At 40.7% G+C, this 20,975-nt stretch overlaps 1 protein-coding gene across 1 annotated transcript; it reads right to left on the bottom strand.

The window, feature by feature from the left end:
- Window positions 1–9,307: 9,307 nt before the first annotated feature.
- RBP2 (retinol binding protein 2) lies at window positions 9,308–20,409 on the bottom strand. The gene is made up of 4 exons (XM_021555743.3): window positions 17,249–20,409; window positions 14,427–14,605; window positions 11,316–11,417; window positions 9,308–9,591 (listed from the first exon to the last, which is right to left on the bottom strand). The coding sequence occupies exons 1-4, from the start codon at window positions 17,319–17,321 to the stop codon at window positions 9,538–9,540; spliced, it is 408 nt and encodes a 135-aa protein (XP_021411418.1). The 5' UTR covers window positions 17,322–20,409; the 3' UTR covers window positions 9,308–9,537.
- Between the last annotated feature and the right edge of the window lie 566 nt (window positions 20,410–20,975).

The raw sequence follows: 20,975 nt of genomic DNA, 5'->3' as shown, positions 1-20,975 counted from the left end.
TGGCTGTCATCATGTTTGTGTGTATAGATTTGTGACAAAAAGAGTTTTTTACAATAAGCCTTTGCAGTGTAGACAAGACTTTGAGGAAATTTTTCTATGCTGAAAGTAATAGTATAGAAAAAAAGTGCTTATTGCACTACTCATATAAGTGCTCTTAAAAGAACAAATATCACTAAATTAAAGCATTTATCTCCAGAGTAGATGTTGCAAATTCTTTTGTGGCTCTAAGTAACTTCTGAAAATTACAACCTCACACTTTACAGAAAACTACAGAAACCAAGATTTATTTCTTTTCTTTTGCTCTCTAAATACTGCCAGATAAGAAGACCTGACATTGAACTGGATATAAAAGTTCTCACATGAAATCTTCTCCTATTGAGAAGATTTCAATAGAGAGTTGTTCTCTCAGCAGAGAACAAAAGATGTTCTCTGATTCTCTGATTCTCTCTCTTTTTTTTTTTTTTTTTAATATAATCATTATAATGCAGGGGGGGAAATGGTGATAAAAGCACATTTATGCTCCTCAGTCGGTGGAGATTAATTACTGCTGAGGCAGCTGGCAGGGAAGGATATGAAAGTAATGGTTTAATGGTTTCATTACCAAATCTATGGAGTGGTCAGGGAAGAAGGATAAATTATAACCTTTTAACAAAGTGTGATCAATTGATAGAAATATTTTCATATTTTTGTCCTTATGTCCAAGTGGAATCCAGAAAAATAAACACAACATGTCCCTCAAATGCTCTAGCATTGACCTACTATTTGAGAAAATTACTTATTTAAGGGGCACTTGGCTGCTGGGCGTGAGGCTGTGAACACACTTGGCTGCACAATTCTATACAGAGTGGATGGACTGAGAACTCTTGGTTGTTCTATTGCTGCCCATCAAGGCAGAAGACTGCAAATATTTGGAATAAATTGCAAGCCCGGTTTATTAGATAAATGGTTGCACTGTTGTGATACTGATTTGTTCTATGAAAGAATTTTAATCTGTGTCAATCCCTTTAAGAAACAAATTTGCAGGGTGAGGTGAGCTATTTGAGCCTTATTTGACCCATTCCAAGGTGCCAAAATGTGTTCAATTTTTCACTGGAAGATTCCAAATATGTTCTGGGTCTCTTTATTTAAATTCTTTGCAAGTAGGACAAGTACCAAGTTCTTTCACATACTTTATAAATAGAACCTGAGATCTGAGAAGCTGTTATGGTGTTTTCATGCATGGCCTTGCTTATATTTGTTTATATTGAGAGTAAACAAAACAGGTTGATTTTCTTTTTTTTTTTTTTTTTTGTGACTTCGTGAAGGATTGACTTCCTTATTGGAAACAGATGACAAAAACTGTATTAACAGCATCTAGAGGTTTATCCTTATGAAGAAAGCAGTTATAAAAACCTGGAAGGCCAAGCTCAGGGGAAGGCTGGAGCTGCCTGGGCTTCCACTGGGACCACAGTGGTGTGGCCAAGGGTTCAGCTGCTCCTGCCACTGTTCCTTGGCCCCAGCTCTGTCCCTTTGCTCTGCTGCAGAGCCCCTGTGCAATCAACATGGCCATAGAAAAACTGGGGCTGCTTCTTGTTTTGGTTGACACAAGTCCCCTAAAACAGAAATCCTTCTGTTCTGCTCATCCAAGGCCTTGCTGGAAAACAGTTATTTTTGTTTAGCAACTCTGGCTGTGCTAACATTTTAACTAAGTGCTCATGTTTGCTGTGTATTCAGTTTATGCCATCAAGGAAAGCAATTTGCTGTAATGCTACACAAAGCACCCATTAGTAGCAAACAGCAATCTGTGTTTTCAGAGAATCAAGGCTGTTATTTTACAGAGGGAGCAATTCAACTCTGCCTTAATCCTCTAACCAGTAAAGCTCATCCTCCAGGTGATTTTCCTGACTATTTGACTGCTTTTGGCTTCTCAAAAGTGTTTAGAAAATGAAAGTCTAATTTAAATTAAGTTATACATGATTATTAAAAGAATACAATATAATATGTGTGCATATAAATAAATGTAAATTCTCACTTTTTTTAAATGACAGGAAAAAAAGCCATATGACACATGCCTTTATTTTTGCCTTTATTTTTAGCTGCTTCTTTTCAATATCTAAGCAAAAAGAAAAATGTTTAACTTAAAACCCTGTCTCTAAAAATTCAGGAACTTCACTGCATTCATTCATTGTATCAACAACAGGGAATAGCAATACACATTTTTCTGAACCTGATACTTTGAATGCATTAAATTCTGCAGCTTCAGAGTCTGCAGTCTGTGTTCAGTAGAGGCCTGATCAGGATCAGGTCTAGCTGAACTGAATAAATGACTCCCTGCAAGTTCTCTGACTTAAGTAGAACTACTTGAAAGAAAAGGTCCAATACCCAGTTTGACACCCTTATAATTATTTCAAAAGCTTAAAATTAACTAAAACCATATCAAGAAAAGATAAATTATATATTTTGAGAACCTACTGTTGTCTCGTTTCACCAATTGATTTTTATTGTGAGTGTAGCTCACTTTTGTGCCAAAGCTCAATAACCTTTCTCTGCTCAAGCTGGGAAGCAGGACCATGGAGTGGGAGGCTGATCAGGCAATGTAGAAAAGGCACACTGAACTCTTCAGATGGCCTTTAGGTACTGCTGCCCTGTTGGAAGAGCACTGCTTTAGTCTGGTCATCAGGAAATCTAAGCAATCTTTGGCTTTATGGCACCTCCAAGAGAAAATATATACTCTTGTTGTTAAAGTTCTTTTTCCCTACACATGTGTAGGGAAAGATGAGCAAATTTTGAAAAAAACAAGTCAGTTCCTAAAGAGACAGCCAGAAAAAGACAAGTCATATCATTTAGTAAATAGAACAAATATTAAATGTTGTAAAGTAGACAATGAAACAAGTACTGCTGTGAGCTTGGTTTTTAGGGGATTTTATCTCATGCTTAAGTTCATTGGCATCCAGCTGAAGGTTTTCCATCATTACAGACATTTATCCTAAATGATTTTCTGGGACTTGATAAGCATGAGCTCACCCAGTAGCATTTCTTTTACTGGAGATGTTCTATCAGGCTATTAATTTTCACATAATATTGTAGAAATATTACATTTAGAGGCTTTATACTTTACAGTCAGGCTTGCTTGACCAGTCTGCTCTGGGCAACTGGTTCAAAAGATGTGCGGGTGTAGCAAACAAATATTGTGGGCACCTATGAATCCTTCTACCCCTGGATGTGAATACATGCGTGTGTAAAGATGCATAAATAGATATATATCCATGGATATGGTACGTGTGTATATCCAAAAGTGAATGAAATAGAGGTGGCAGGGGAAGACAAGAAATTACAGGAAAACAATTAACTTTGGGTGCAGTGACAAAGGCAGCGAGGGCGCTGCACACTAAAAAGCAGTTCAAAGTATGTCTGTTGCAGCTTTCACAGGGAGCCATCCCATTTAACTTCCATGCCGTGATTTAATTCTGAAGTCATAACTAAGTTCACAGGAAAAGGGTTTATCAGACATTCAGGAAGACTTTTTGTGAAAGACTGCAACCTAAGCCAAACCCAGCAGAAATCCCAAGTACAGTAGCATGAAAACAGGTAAAGAGAACTTCCAGCTCTTCTCTTACTGCAGGGCTCTATTTGACCCTTTTCCCCCATAAAAGCAGTCAGAATTGTAGGATCTGTGGGATCTTCTTGCCAGTCTTTTTGCCAAGTGTTGCTGCAGGTACACAGATAGGTTTGCTGACAGAAGAAAGTGGATTCTGTGGTGGGACCACAGAGACTCTTCAGGCTCATCTGCTGGGCTCTTCAGCCCTTCAGCTCTTTGGAGAGCAGAGGCACTGTCTGATGGCCATCTGCAGTTTCCATGCTACAGTTCCAGGCTACTTCTTCTTGTCCTGTTGATCTTTTCCTCTCCTGAAGCATGGAGTGTGCCCCTATTCCTTCCATGTTTATATTCTTTCTCCAAGTGAAGCCACGTGTGCTCTCTCATAAAACAAAGCTCCTCATCTTTCCATGGATTCCTCCACCTTGAAGATCTCCAGGATATCTACTGCCATCTATTGCATTCCCATTTCTATTTAATGGTGACTGGAGCACTGCAGTGTGAGATATAATTAAAGCAAATGTGCTATTTAGAGAATAACTGAAAAAAATTTGCAGCTATTGAAAAGCTTGTCTCATTAGTATTATTTTAAATCTCATTTTCTTCTAACCCTCACAGTCTGCATAATGAAGAAGTAATCAGCAAGCTGAAATTAAAGTATCTGCAACCTCTGCCCTTTACATCAGTCACAAATTAAAGAAAATAATGTCTTCTAGTGGGAAAAAACCTTGCTAAAGAAATCCTTTCTATCAATCTCTCCCCACTAAATAAAACTATATACCCTTGCTTAGAAGAATACAAATAAATCTTACTAAGCAACATTTTTTAAAATTTAATTTTGTCTCCATCAGATTTTGAAGTAAATGTTGATTTGAAAACCTCAGATTTCTTGCCAGATGACAGTGGAGTATCTTTCACAAGCAGCAGAGCATCCAGGATATCCATGACAAATTAGGAAGACATTCTGTGCATGCGTGTGACCCTCCAGAGCTGCAGTGGAAGACAGCACTGTAGGGCTTTGCCCAGAGCACAACTGGTAGCAGCTCTAACAGTGTTATTCTACAGCCTCTGCCTGCAATGCAGCTCTCTTCTTTTAGCGGTTGGCAATAAAATGCTTAACTTTTTGGAAAAAAAAGTTGGCTCAATGCAGAGGTTTTTAGAAATTCCACCATAAACATTTGTTCCAAACAGCTTTGTCATTGTCATTTGAAAAGCTCAGTAGCAGGCAATAGTAGTGATTCTTTCCCCAGTACTGCACTCACGAGGAAGTGGTTTTGAGTTGTTCAGGCTTTTCTGTTCTGGATTTATTGGGTTTGCATGGCCAAGCTTTGGCAGGGTGGGAGCTCCAGGGGTGGCTTCTGTGGGCAGCTGCTGGAAGCTCCCTCTGTGTCCAGCAGAGCCAATCTGGCAGCTCCAGACAAGGACGTGCTGCTGGCCAGGCTGGTCAGTCAGAAATGGTGGCAGCACCTCTGGGAGAGCAGATTCGGGAAGAGAGAAAAAGGAAAGTGCACAGCTGCGGCCAGAGCAGAGAAGAGTGGGGTGGGAGGTGAGAGGAGCATCAGCAGGGGCAGGGGAAGGGGCAGGAGAGCTCCAGGCACCGGGGCTGGGGCTCCTCTGCAGCCCCAGGGGCAGCCCCAGGTGAGGCAGCTGCAGCCCAGGGGGGCATGGGGGAGGCAGAGACCACCCACAGCCCGTGGGGATCCATCCACAGCCCGTGGAGATCCCCCACAGCCCACGGGGATCCATCCACAGCCCGTGGGGATCCACAGGGATCCACAGATCCACCCACAGCCCGTGGGAATCCCCCACAGCCTGTGGGGATCCATCCACAGCCCGTGGGGATCCCCCACAGCCCACGGGGATCCATCCACAGCCCGTGGGGATCCACAGGGATCCGGAGACCACCCACAGCCCGTGGGGATCCACAGGGATCCAGAGACCACCCACAGCCTGTGGGGATGCACCCACAGCCCGTGGGGATCCACAGGGATCCACAGATCCACCCACGGCCCGTGGGGATCCACAGGGATCCAGAGAGCACCCACGGCCCGTGGGGATCCACAGGGATCCAGAGAGCACCCACAGCCCGTGGGGATCCACAGGGATGTGGAGACCACCCACAGCCCATGGGGATCCCCCACAGCCCGTGGGGATCCATCCACAGCCCGTGGAGATCCACAGGGATCCGGAGACCACCCACAGCCCGTGGGAATCCCCCACAGCCCGTGGGGATCCATCCACAGCCCGTGGGGATCCACAGGGATCCGGAGACCACCCACAGCCCGTGGGGATCCACATGGGTGCAGGAATCACCCACAGCCCGTGGGGATCCGCAGGGATGCAGGGATCCCCCACAGCCCGTGGGGATCCGCAGGGATGCAGGGATCCCCCACAGCCCGTGTAGGAGCCCACCCTGGCTCGGGGGATCCTGGAGGGGCCGTGGCCCCATGGCAGGCCTGTGTGAGAGGGGCTCTGCTCCCCGGCTGGAGCAGCCTGTCCTCGGAGGACTGCACCCCGTGGATGAGGGACCCCCACTGCAGCAGTTTTGGGAGGACTGTTTCCTGTGGGAGGGATTAACACTGGGGACGTTCCTGGAGAGCTGTCTCCCATGGGAGGGCCCCATGTGCAGCACGGAGGACTCCTCTAGTCCTCTCCCTGAGCAGGAGGAGCCGTGGGTGAGGAACTGACCATAACCCCCATTCCCTGGCTCCTTGCACCGCTGTGGGCAGGAGGTGGAGCTGGGCAGGAGGGAGAGGTGGGAGAAAAGTGGTTTTAAGGTTTGATTTTGCTTCTCATTGTCCTGCTCTGTTTTGTGAGTGATGAAGTCAATTAATATCTCTAATTAGAGCCTGTTTTGCCCGTGATGGTGTCTGGTGAGGGATCTCTCTGCCAGTCCTTATCTCAGCCCATGAACCCTTTGCTGTTTTGTGTCTCCTCTGTGCAGCTGCAGAGGGGAGGGAGAGAGAGGCTCTGGGGGGTTCCAAGAACCCACCCAGGGTCAACCCACTACACTGGATCAGAAGGTTGCTGATAAATTCCCTTCCTGGGGCTGTGTTTGAGCAATATTCTCTGTGAGGAAAAGAATCCATGCAAATGGTAATCCTTCAAAACAGCTGAGACAGCACTGAGACAGCCAGAGGGCTGAAAAAATGTGAATGAACATTCTTTGATTTACCAGCAAGGTCTGTTCCTCCAGCACAAGTATTTAATCTGCTGACAAGGAGATAAGGGACGCTGAGCAGCTTAGAGACCAGCCTAACATCACAAATATGATACAAACAAGGATAACTTTGGAAGGAATTATAATGCAACAGAATGAGTATCTCCTCTGTCTTCAGCACTGTGTGTGCAGTTGTAAAGGATGTTGCAAGTTCTTGTGTATCAGTCTGTGCAAAAATAAAATGCTGTTTTGGAGAGTAAAAAACCTTGCATATTTCATCACTTCCCATTAAAAAGTCTGAAATTTTCTTGTCAAGATAGGAAAAAAAAATTAGGGTCAATCCAGTTTCCTCCCAATTAAAGTCTACTTGTGCTCAATTCCCTGCTTCCTTTACTTCTGAACAACAACCATTAGACAGAGCTAGTGAGCATAATAAGAAACCAGCTGAAGAATGTTTGCTTTCCCTCTTCAGACTCATCACTACTGAATTGATGGTAGTTCCTTGTGATAAATGAAAGGTTTTCTTTGGATTTATGATTTGGTGTGAATTTACAAACAGGGTTACGCCTGGCAAGTACCAACGAGGAGAAATGTCACTGATTAAAACATACACGTTTTCTTTCCTAGTGATTGCATTCTGGTAATATTTGAAAGCTTAATGAGCTGTAGTACTTTCTTATCCTTGTAACTAGCAGAGACTTGGAACTGTGAATTAAATACATTTCTACTGAAAAGTCCAGGTCAGGGCTGAATAAGACAAAACAAGGAGTTTACTAACTCCAAGTGCTGTTTCTTCTGTGCAAGCTAACATAAAAGCATTGCCCAGGCAACGGACACAGGAAGTTTGATACCAAGTCAACTTTTATCAGGAGAAGCAAATTCCAATTCTTAAAAATATCCTGACATATGCACTTCTATGCCTGTTGTAACTTAATTCCAGCTGGCAACTAAGCACCACAGAGCCAATCCCTGAGAGAGCTCCAGGGCTGAGCTAAAGACAGTTTGATGGGTGAAGAAAAGGCTGCATGCACAAGCCGGTTCCATGGGATCCATCACGTGTAACAGCTCCTCAGGAAAACCAAGGAATTATTGGGGAATGCCATTCCAAACACAACAGTTTTCCCTCTTCTTTCTTGCAGCTTTATAGCGCAGCATGATATTCTGTGGTGTGGAATATCCCTTTGGCCTGTTTGGGTCTGCTGTCCTGGTTCTGCTCCCTCCCAGCTTCTCGTGCCCCTCCTCACAGGCAGAACAGGGAACCTGGAGTCCTTGACTTGGCACTAGTTAGCAACAACTAAACCATCAGTGTGATATTAATATTATTCTCATACTAAATCCAAAACACACTACTGTACTAGCTACTAAAATGAAAATTAGCTCAATCCCAGCTGGAACCAGGATAATGGTAATGGCCATAGAAGTATTGCTGGTATATTAATCAGATTTTTGCAGATGTAACCTAGTTGTCAGCTGGGAGACTCCCTCCTTTCCTACCCTGAGCTATTGACAGTTAGTGAGTGGGCTGAGGAGCAGGTGGAGATGAGGAGAAAGCATATGCTACTCCATTTCTGCCAAAGCTTTTTCACATATTTTCTGTACTTCCACTGATCTGTTTAGTGGATTTTCATTCCTCCCATACTAAACAGAAGATGGGGGTCTATGGACAAGAGGGAACTTAACAGTGCTAAAGCTGATATGAAAGTTTTTCTATCTGAAAGGCAATGTTATAGGAAAGACAGTCTATTTTATTAGAATAATTCATGTCATTGGGAAAAAGCAGATGAGCTTTTGGGCATACAAGATCTGGGGCAAATGTGCACACATTTTGTTGAATAATAAAAGTTTCTATCTACTGAAGTAGTGTTCATCATCCATGGCTAACTTAAATTTGCCTTTAGCAAAGAATATGAACTATTTTGAAAAACCCTGAATAAAACTGAGAAGAATTGCATGGAAAATATTTTTCTTTTTACAGTCTCTGAAAGTGGTACAAGGTGAAGATTGCCTCATGCTGGGCACTCTTTCTGCACAGGGAACATGCAGACTGTGTATACTCTGCAGTTTTCCTCTCACAGTCCTGAGCGTGCCTTAGTTTTCATACCATGGAGCAACTCTTCAATGCAGGATTTGCTTCAAACAGCAGATTTCTCCACTGGGATGGTAATTAGGCTGCCAGTTCTAACTGGAAGTTACAGCATTGTCATTGATCCATATTAGGATCACACTGAGTAACTGCAGCGCTTCACAAAGGCCGTGAGATATTGATCCAGTGATAACCAGCAGCAGCTTTAGACCTGGGCCAAATCCAAGGAACAGTCCTGATGTGAAAGGACATGTATTGTGCTCAGTGAGGCATTTTGTTGCCTGAAACTGTGGACTTAGTGATCCAGGACTACATTAAATAGAAACAGTCCAGTGAATATCCAGTGTTGCTCAGTCACCCAGAGACATTATGATAATACAGCACTGTGGAGACATAGACTGTGACTGAAATAATTGTGACTGTTAATTTTCAGCCTTGTTGCTAATGGACATTCCTCTGGAAGTCATTATAAAGATGTAGGGAAACATAATTTGGAAGACAATTACTTTTATTTAACTCTAGACTGAAAGGCAAAGGAATTTATGAGGTTTGTAACTATTTGATGTTATTTCTATAAAATGTGTTTGTTTCCATAAACAGGCACATAATATCTTCACACAGAAGAGTCAAAGGAATGAAAATCTGGCTTCATTCTTCTTTTTAGACAAAACATAACAGCATAACATTGTGATGAAGGTCTGGGAGGCTTTCTGCTCCATTTTAGTTCTTTTTCTTAAATGTCTGATGGCACACCTGGTCTTCACATGTCAGTTCCTACAGTATTAAAACAGTTAGTAAGTATATAGTGGTAGAAGTTTTATTTTGCATATATATCAGATCCTGCCAGAAATTGCTACAACTGAGCCACTGCATTAAAAACATGCTTATGAAACAGAGAACAGTAAGAAAAGTGCACTCTGTGTAACCAAACAGCAGGTATGCACCTCATGTTGTCATAATTAGTTTTTGATACATGAATTGAACTCTAAAAAGAATAAACATGAACAATGCATTAAAATTTTGCTTTAATTCAAGGCATTTTCATGTTCTGTTATTAAAACAATATACTGTAATAGTTTATAATTCATGTTACCTCAAAATTCATTAGATTCACTGAAACAAGGAAATAAATAAAAAAAGAGGAATGCTTTGAAAAGCTGATTTGCTTCAGAGGTGTGCCCAGCCGTTTCTCAGAGCCAGAACAATGCACCATTGCTGCCCAGGGCTGCAGTACCCCCCTGAAGGCTGGCACGTTGCAATGCAGCCAGTTTGGTTGGTGCCATCAGGCAGCATTCCTGAGCCAAGCAGGGCTTTAGAGAGACTGGAGCTGCCTTGGTGGCCAGCAATGGGCCAGACCTGCAGGACACTTTCTGAAGACTGCTGTAAGGATCTGCTTGGCTTTATTTCCACCAGCCTCAGTCTAAATCTTGCTGCCAACATGTAGAATATTTTAAGTCAGCTTCTGAATGTGTGTTCAGACAGAGCTGGAGAAGTGCACTGGATAGGTGATTTTAGTTGGGTGTCTTTGGGTTCCTGTCTTTGCCCTTTCAGGCACAGAGGTGGGAGCCAGTGTCACTGCCCACACCAAGCACGTGTAGAGCAAACCCATGAAGGAGCAGACTGCTTGCAGCAAAGCTTAGGACAGAACAATGGGCTCGTCTCAAGAGTCTCTCTCCATCCACCTACTGTGCCACCCAGTATTGTCACGCTCATTTTCTGATTGCTTTCCCAGGAAACTCTGCAATCATTATCATTATGAGAAACGTTCAAAAAATGAGTAGATGTGGCACTTTGTGATATGGGTTAATGGACGGCGGTGTTCAAAGGTGGGACTTCATGATCTTGGGAGGTCCTTTGCAACCTTAATGATTCTGTGATTCTACAATACTGTTATTTTTGAAATCTTTCTGCACATCACTGATTGCTGATTTCCTGCACAGGCTTTTCTGACCTCTCTTGGACTCACCACATCTATCTTTGGGCTTGCTACTTTAGATGTCTGAATTTATTATTGAACTAAGAAAAAATAATTGCAGTATAGGCTGTTTGTGGGATCCTCTTGAATATGCAGGGGTTTCTGATCTGTATTACAGCACAGTGTACTAAAATTTCATATTGCTTTGCTCAGAAAAAATAATAACATTTATCTTGCAATCTGATTGGGTTTTTTTCTTCCTTCCCTCCCCCTCCCCCCCAGTGATTATATAAGAATAAGATTATGTTAGAGCTGCAGTGTAACAGGAAGGGTTGAGAGCTGGAGGGAAGTGGATTGGAGCAAAAAAAACCACTGCAGGGCTATAACTTAATTGAGAGCAGGTGGACAGAAACTGAAAATTCCTGAGTTGAAGCGGAGGAGAAATTTCCTTAGAGTTCAAAGATCAGAACTGTCTAAAGACCTTTCTAACTAGAAAAAAAAAAACCAAATCCTTTGAAATTGAAAACCTGAGGCTATGCTGCAGCCTCAGTGATGTGCTGTGGATCTGTGGAGCAGCCCTTACCAGATGCAGGAGGTCTCCTTCAATCCAGTGCTTCCAGCCCCTGTTGTTCTTCTCGCCTTTCTGAACACAGACCAGTTTGTCACCATCCCAGGTCACCAGGGACTGCATGAATCAGATAATTAACTCACATTAGCCAGAAGTTTATGAACATATAAAAATAAGTTCAAACAATGTGAATGCACAATTGCAGTTGCTTCCTATCATTCTCTAACCTCCTCATAAAAAAAAACCCCAAAGCATTTAAACAAAACCCAAATGTATTCAGGATGACAATAGTGTGACAGAGGGAAGCTTTTTCAGTGCTTAGTTGTCATTTCCATGTGTTTCTTCGCATACATGAGTAACAAGTGTTCACTTTAACTGGTAAATTGTTGAGTGTCTTTACAGCTACTGGTGCAATATAAGTAAAGAGCATTTTTTTCCTTGCTGTTTAAAGCCATTAATGAAAGTTATAGAGTTTCATGAGTGAAGATTTGAAGGCTTGTACTGCAAAGTGCAATGCTAACCTTTTCTAGCTCTGCATAAAGTAACAAGAGGAACACTACATTACTATCATCTCATACACTAAATTTGTTTGTATATTTTACTGTAATTTCTTAAATGTCTGATGACACACCAGGTCTTCACATGTCAGTTCCTACAGTATTAAAACAATTAATAAGAAATTTTAAAAGGTGTGATCATAAACTGGACAAAGTGGTTGGCCCTGCCTGAGCAGACAGGTTGGACCTGGTGTTCTCAGGAGATCTATTCTACGCTCAGCCATCTCCTGCTCTGGCATGATTCAGTCTAGCAGCAGCAGACAGGGTACTGGGTGTACTGATTCTTGTCCAGGAGCAGGATAATCCTCAGCAAGGAAAAGTTCTCTTCACAGGCTGAATTATCTGTCTACAGATGTTCCAGGGTACATTCAAAGCAACTCTGTTGGAATTGTTCTGCATTTGAACCACTGTCCTTTATGGACGTATTTAGCCATGTATCAGACCACTCCTTATTAGACACCAGTTACAGTCCATGAAAGCTCAGTTATTATAAAGATCCAAGTGTATTGGGAGCTTAATTTTCTAGTCCATCACTGGATGATTTATTTCTCTTATGAGGCAGCTTTCCATTAATAATGAGACAAAACTCATTCAATTTCAGTTAATTTCTTTCTTATTTATGCAATTTTCAAGCTACATGCTCTTTAAATTTTCCATGCCCTTTTTACGTTTAAATGTTGCCTACCAATTTTATTACCTTCATCTAACTTTAATGTGTTTGAGGCATTGTTTTGTTAATAGAATGACCAGAAAATACTTTTAGAGCCATTCAGAAAGTAATGGCATGACATGCATCCTTTTTCCTTCTCCTCTCTGGAAACAAATAACATTATTTGTTTAGAAATGAATATTAGGCAAAAATAATTATAAATGCACCCTAGGGTTTTATCCAGGAAGGAGTTCCTTCCTTCCTTCCTTCCTTCCTTCCTTCCTTCCTTCCTTCCTTCCTTCCTTCCTTCCTTCCTTCCTTCCTTCCTTCCTTCCTTCCTTCCTTCCTTCCTTCCTTCCTTCCCTCCCTCCCTCCCTCCCTCCCTCTTTGCAGAGCAAGGCTTTTGTAGTGGTGAAGAGCATTTGAAGAGCACTAATTAATGGATTTCAGGAGTGATGAAACTGAGTCCTTAGATCCTCAGCAATGCCTTCCACTGATCTGAAGAGATGTGGGAGCAGTATTTTTAAGCATAGACTTTGTCACAGGAATTAGTTCCACTCAGCTCCCACTGGACAAGGAAACAGAAAGAAAATTTAAATATAGGGATGTTCAGGATAGTGAAAAAATATGTGCCTTACTCTTTGATGGCTTGCAGTGCTGTGAATGAGAAATAATTTGGAAGAAATCATAGGAATTACACTGCACAAAGTTGGTTCGAGAATTAAAAGTGATCCATGGTGAACAAACCATGTCTTCTGCTAAATTTGTGCCCCGCCCCAGTGAGGGATGATGTGAGTTCAAATATAAACATGTCCTTTATGTTGCCACTTTTCCTGTGTCAATTGCCAAAACAAACAGATCTTGTTGACAGAAAGTTTTGATCTCAGCTGTGAGCTGAGTGGCACAATAGAGATGTGGTAATAGAAGTGTGGAAATCAGCAGAGACTCAGTGAATAATGACCAAAGGAGGAAGGGGATGCTGGATTAGCAAGGCTCCTACAGGACAGCCAATGGAAATTTAAGATCCACTGGCCTTTCTACATCTAAAAGTGTTGCTTAAGCTTTTAGGGTGAGAAGAAAGTAAAACAGAGGCAGTATTGATACAGAAACATGAAACTGAATTCAGGAAGTGAATCAGTGCTTGTGTGTATTTTTCTCCTCCCTGACTTCTCTGAGAGAGCCTTGTTTGAATCCCCCAGGACCTGACCCTGCCACAGGAGGTAGGGCAGGAGTACAACATGGCCCTTGATACAGGTGTTGTCCACAAATCTCCCTGAAAGGTGTCTGAACAAATGGCCACAGCTTCCTGGGGCAGTTCTGAGCTCAGGTTACTCCAATTATCCCCAGGGCAGTGGGGCACCCACTGCTGCCCTCCTGCCCTCCTGCCCTGCCACACTTCAGGCTTTGGCTCACATTTTTTTCTTGCCCCTGCCAAAGCTTCCCTAACAGTAAAAGCTGAGTGCAGGTTTATTTTTAACAATGTCTAACTGTTAAACTGCCCAGCTGAGACTGATCGGTGAAAACCCAGCCATCCCAAAATGAAAAGTTTTATTGACGCTGTGTTAAATTCACAGGAATCAACCCCCAGTTCCCTTAAGAAGGATGCATAGATAAAAATACAATTCTGCTGCTTTCTAGATATATTAGGTGTATGGGAAAAGCTGGAAAAATCCCCTATTAGAAAAACCTAATTAATGATTGTCCTCATGTATCTCAGTAGCCATCCTGATTTACATTTCTAATAAATGCTTGTAGCAGGAAAGAAAACTGTCTCAGGATGCAAATTACTTCTGCTTCATAAAAATCCTCTGATGTCTGTAAAATATTGGGGTTTTACTGAATGTATTTAGCTGATTTTGGCAACTGCAGGCTCCTGGTGCTGACTGCAGTATGAACAGATACCAGGTCCTGAGTTTTTACCTTTACCACTCGGTTGTCCAGTCCTTTGGTGTGCTCCTCAAACTCCACTCCCACAGTGTAATCCACATCATAGTTTCTGAATGTACTGAGTGTTCTGGTTTTAAAATTGTCTCCATTTTGAACAATCTCCTTTGTTTGTTTCAAGTGTTTCGCAATCTTACGAGTTGCAAAATCAATGCCTGCCAAAAGCCAGAAAAGAGAGTGAAAATTCCAGTATTTACTAATGAAAAGAAAGCCCCACAGCATTTAAATTTACACATTAAAAATAAAGCAAGTGAAACACAGTTCCACACATGCGGCTTTTACCTGCGGCATTTTTCAGAGAAAAAGATAATTTCAAATAAAAACCATCTTGTATTTACAAGTACACTTTCAACTTGAGGCTCTTCCATTGATAATAATTTTATTTATTAACGAGATATCTGTGTGAATGTTGTGAGCATACAACCAGGAGTGAATAGATGCTGGTGTGTTTAATCACCTGAATTTTTTCGAGAATGAGAAACAAGAGGGGCTATTAAGCCCGATAGTGCCTTTTTTGCCTCACTAAAGAAGGATCTCAGAGTAATACTCCTTATCAGAGATTTAGCATGTTAGACTGGGTATGCAATCAAAGGAGAATAAGTATGTAATCAAGAGGACCTGGATGTGTTACTTTTATGATGAACCTGTAGTCTGGGAGTATGCAAGAGGTTAATTAATTAGCTTAAAAGAATGAAAATTATATTAATGAAAAAAGAAACAATCAAATAAAAAGTGAAATCCATAATTGTTCATTAGCAGACGCACAAATAAATTGCAGTTCAAAAGGAGACAAATTAAAAGTCAAAAGTCACAAAAGTATCCGTGTAGAGCATTTGACAGTTTCTGTTTCATATTCTGTCAAACATTTCCTGCAGTGCTGATCTCCTGGATCCCCTTATTTTGCTCATGACGAGGACTGACATGATACTGCACGTGGCTGCTTGGCACGGGAAGCATTGCTGGACCAAAGGGAGAACATCCCTGGCACCATCCCAGGCTGCCCACCAGCCCCCAGTGCCAGCAGCATCACCATCTGCAAGAAATATCTCTGACCAGCTGCCAGGGAATCTTATTGTGGTGCTGCATGCCAATGGAATCAGCTGCCATGGCTCTGCAGGAGAATGAAAGCTGGGTTTGGTGTGCAGCCATCCTCCGGTGCGTTCACCTGGGCGTTCATCACTGCCAGCCCAGCAACTCCCTCGCTAATGGAGCCCTTTTCCTTGCCTAGATTCATTATCCTGCTTGGGAAGCACTACTGGAATTGAGTAAGAGGATAGGCTTGAAAAAAAATGTGACTTTTAAACATGGGGAATAATGGTCTTGTTCGGTATTTATATTCAAGACTTCTTGGGTATATTTTATCTGCTGTGGTGGATTAAAGGTATCTCCGGGGCTGATTTATAGCCAGGCAACATAAAATTTAGTTCTCTCTGAGGGAAGAAATGTCTAGACCTCTAAAGAAATGCTATTTCTGACTAATATATTGGTCTTGTAGCTCCTGGAGAAAAATCAGGGAGGTTTTATTAAAACATGGTTTTCATAACTGCATTTTGAACTATATAAGCAATAAAAATGATATGTAGTTCTATTACAGTATATTTAAGTACTTTGTAATGTGTTTATGATAAAATCAAACTTTCTGACTTAGAGGGCAAAACTAATCTTTAATTAAAGTAATAGAAATGTGTATGCGTTAATTAAAAAGACAGATGAATTTTAAAGAGCCCTCAAAACCTCAGTGTGCTTTGAATCTGAGCACATTATAACTTAAAATATCTACAAAATGTTAAATGTTGAGAAAAAGAGCAGAAGAATATCTTTTCACACTTTTCCAGACATTTCTTTCTGAGAATCACCCACAGCATATGCATCTTTGCAGTGGTTTTGGTGTTGGGTTATTTTTGCTTATTCATTGGCAGTTTTAAACTACTATAGCTGATTGTGTTTATATAATTTATAGTTTATATATGCACATATGTACAAACATCACTCCAATTAATGTGTATCTTTCCCCTGAAATTCAAGACATTGTCCTAATCATTCTCATTATCCCAATTATTCTCATTTTCAAGCACTCTCTCTTTTTGTCCCTCACAAGTGTATATGCATATTATTTACAGATGTCCCTGAAGTTATTGATTTTTTGTCCACAAATGCAAAAGCTAAAAACCATGAATAGTGAAACTTGCCTTTTTCTCTTAAGAGAGTTAAAGCTTTGAGAAAATTGCAACTGCATTCAGTTGTTGATTAATAATGATGAAGAGTTTTTGTTTATGTATTTATGTATTTCTTCTATTTCAATCTGAACAGATCAATCAGTTAGGATTAAATTTCTTTGATAAAACTAGTGGAAAATCAGTTAAAGTGTCAAATTTTTCATCTCTGTACCATAATTAGTTCAAAGCACTAATTAAATACTGGCATTATTGTTACCTTACTGCTATAGAATATCTTATTCCTCTTTAACCAGCTTGTGGCTCCACTGTTACAGTACGAATACACCAGGAGTAAAAAAGAGCTTTTAGATCTGAAAACTTGTTGGTTTGGGGCTTTTTTCCCCACTTATATCAGTTTTTTCATTTATCTAAATAAAGAATAACATCTGTGGCTACAAGCCTTCATTTGCTTATATATTTAGATCATTGCAATTTTGAAAACAATTACTTGATTTGTAATGTGATTGACAGAAACCCTTAATGCCACAATGTACATTACAGAAAACACTCATTAATTTTTAGAAGGATTTGACTGAGAATTGAACAATTTTCCCTTGATATAAGTAAAATTTTGTCATTTACCCAAAGCAACCATGTAGCCTTCAAAGTTTTCATTGGTCACCATTTCCCAGGTCCCATTGTAATCGGCAGGCATGGTGGCGAGAGCCTAAACCCAGCTTCAGCTCGGGAGGAGAGGCTGGAAACAATCTCTGCTCAGGGAATCTTTTATAAACCTTTCCAGACCTTTTCCTCCACTCAGGTTTATGGCTTTGTAGATAATGCAGTTGAAGGGGCAGAGTGATAACCCTGGAAAATTTGCTTTCATTGACAAAGTTCAGCTGAACAGCTGGCAGACAAGGAACAATTTCAGAAATATGAAGTAATACAGGATATGATTTTACAGTGACCTTTGTAGAGAACTGCTGGCTATTACGGGATACCTTTGAAATACATTGAACATCGTGGCAAACTGTACAACCCAGTTAAAGTTTCCAAGGTGAATTGGCTTTTAGCTCCTTTCTACGTGTCACTTTTCCCTATGAATTTGAGTCTTACAGAGCTGTCCCATCCAGAACTCCCACTTAAAGCTTATGGAAGTCTTGAATGTGAAACAAATGTTAGACAGGGCAGGAAACTCCTGCCTGTCTAAGAAGAATACTCTTCTTCAAAATATTTTTGCTTTTGTTTGATTTTCAATATATCTGCCATATACCAATAGCTGTACTTACACCGACTGCACTTCCATATTTTTGTTGTGGTTTAAAAACAAGTTTAGCAAATATAAATGAAATCAAAATCATTCATACTTAGTATCAATTCTGCCCTGAAAATGATTTTGTAATTCCTCTGAAACATGTCAGTTTGCATTGGAAATCTAATTTATACATAGTTGTGGAGAAAAACATGGATTTCAGTTGTGCAGATAAGCACATTCAGAATGTGTCAGAATGGAGAATGTGCAGTCAAACTTTATTGGAATTTAAAGTAAGTACTAAAAGAAAATTAATTTAAGATAAGGTTTGATGTTATGTGGTTTTAATCAGTCAAGATAATGTACAGATGGTTCTATGGAGACAATAACTGAAGCGACCAAAAGTAAAAAACTTATTGAATTCTTTGCCTTCTCCTTTTTTTTTTAATAGGAATATTTTTAAAAAATGTACTAGAAAAAGTATTAAAGTCTAGATCTTCAACTCAGAAATAAGTAAAGGGAAGAGTTACTGATCTTATGATTTCTCTTCTGTGCCATTACTTTGTTAAAATTTAAGGCAAAATTCCATAAATGCTGAAACTTTGTACAGGGATTAAAAAAAAAAAAACTCAAAACAAAACCAAAGAAAGTTGAGAGTTTCTTGTTCTTAAAATGCCTCAACTCAAGGAGGTAATTTAAGACAAGGAAAAGAAGTAGCCTGATCTGTACTTGTAGGAGCCCTGGGAGGGTTTTCAATGGGCAGAGGGACCTGGAAGCTGGAGCTGAATTCCTGAGGGAATGCCCAGGAAATGACCTGCAGCCCTGGCTGTGGGGTGCACTTGGTCTGCAGAGCAGTTTATCCAGGGGAGGTGACAGCTTTTCACGGATGAGAACAGCCTTCTGAAACATGTCTCATCTCCAGCACAATCTATTGGGCTGATCACATCTTCAGCTGATGTGTTTGCTTCCACTCTGAGAAATTCCAGATGGAACCCTATGAGTGATGCCACATTGAAAGTGAAAATTAAACCCCTTTTGTTCTGTAGTGTATTATGTAATACTTCTGCAATATTTGGATTTTGCACATCTTTCTTAGCCTCTGTGTTTCATCAATGTCAATAATACATGATTACTATTTACACATTTTATGTATATATAAAAAGGTCCTGTAAAAATAAGAATATATCAGACTGTCTACAATCACCTCCTAGAATCAGAGCAAGTGCTAGAAGCTCAAGGTGGGATATTTTAGATGCTCACTGATTTCAGTTCTGGCATAGTTTACTTCTTGTGTTTCAGTGAGGTGAGGAAGAGACTGAAGCTGTATGTGACCATCATGTGACATCAGCAATTAATGTCCATTAATAGAGTAACAGAAGGCTCCATTGCTGTAGATGTGCAGAGCTAGGCACATTCTGAGAGAATTAAGTATGACATGGATACATCCTTTGCACAAAATTTCATATGGATACATCCTTTGCACAAAATTTCATAGCTAGTTAACAGTATAGACATATACTTGTACAGCTTTTTGTTTTGGTTATGCTCATCCCTTATTAATTCCTTTATATTTTTCCCCCAATATATGTATTTTCTAAGCACATGTTTATCCATCAGCCTAAATTAGCATTTTGAGCTTTTCAGGTAAAAATACAACCAGGAGGTTTACAGACACTACATTTAACCAATCAGAGAACTGGCTAAGTAGGGAATTAATAAAACATGAAATATTGACTTGACAGAGTTCTATGATGCTTCATGAGCTTTAAAAGAGTGTTGCACTAAGGTCCACAAAGAGAATATTCAGTTTATGAATCAATATCTTGAGAGACAGTACCTCCACCACAGGCAAATGCCTGCCTAAATCACAGGGTGCCAGGGCACAGCCCAGGTACTGCTCACACCATTGCCTGAAAGCCCTGGGTGGAGAGTTCCAACTCTCAGCTCTACCTTGCCAGTTAGACTGACCTGCCTCTCAACAAAGTTTTAAAATTTTTACTTATTATCTACTTGAAATCTTATAAATTATTCTTTATGCTTTATTTATTGTTTATGTACTCTAGACACAGAGAGAAACTTTTAAAATGGCAAAAGAGTATTACCTTCCCATGGAAAAAATCTACATTTGGAGAAATGCAGATAAGGTGCCCTCTCCTAATTGTCATGACTGTTTTGTTCTCAGCACCCTTTTCTTGCAAAACCACTTGCTAAAAATGAAACGCTGAGCTCATATATTTTTTTTTCAATACAAGGCTAAGATATATGGCTGAATACTAAGTCCTTGGAAATAAAGGAAAGTCACAAAAAAATCAACTGACTTCTGCTAAAAGCCTAAATAACTTTTCAAGTCTTCATCTCTGCGTGAAGAAACAAAGATGGCATTGCTTGCCTCGTTCCTATGAATCAAGATTGATTAGAGATATTTTGAAAGGAGAAGCTCCCATGGAAAATACCCAAATGCTGTTTGTGTGAAAGAGTCAGCAGTCATGGATGCTGCTTCCAACACTTCCAATTCCTCCCATTGTGTCTGAGACCTGCCCAGAGAGAAATTCTATCTGGGTAGGTGAGCAAAGCTCATTTTTCCTGTCTGAAAGATCTGCAAGTGCATTCCCCTTGGAAAAGTTCTTCTGTCAGAGCTCTATATAAAGCACAGCAGGACCAGTCAAATGGAATTTTCCCTGTAAACTTTAGGGGATGGTATTTTGAAGAGTCTGTAACATGCTTCCCACTCTGCCCTTGCCTCATTTAATTTTTCTTTTAAATTATCCAATATGCAGATATAACACAGGAGAGAAATGCCTGCTACTCCCCCAAGCAACCCCTACACTCCTCATGCTTGACAGCTGGGACGTTTGCCTGTAGTTATTTGGTTGTTGTTTAACACATGGGAACATGGCAAACTGCTTAAGTTGTTCTTAGCAACTGAATCCCCCTGAAGGATTCAGACAGCAGCAGCATGGTCACAGGCACCTATTATTATTTTTAACTTGCTAGCACATTGCACTCACTAGGTTTATTTTAACTTTTTTAGAAAATTAATCTCTTGCACTTCAGTCAGTGATGGCTGCTGCTGCAAAAGCTGCCAGAGGTGCTGTCCTGTGGGCTGGGGCTCTGCTC

The sequence above is a fragment of the Lonchura striata genome, chromosome 9, assembly GCF_050655825.1.
Source record: "Lonchura striata isolate lonStrDom1 chromosome 9, ASM5065582v1, whole genome shotgun sequence".
Taxonomy (NCBI): Eukaryota; Metazoa; Chordata; class Aves; order Passeriformes; family Estrildidae; genus Lonchura; species Lonchura striata.
The sequence above is the reverse complement of the archived record's forward strand: the minus strand, read 5'-3'. Positions and strand labels throughout refer to the sequence as shown.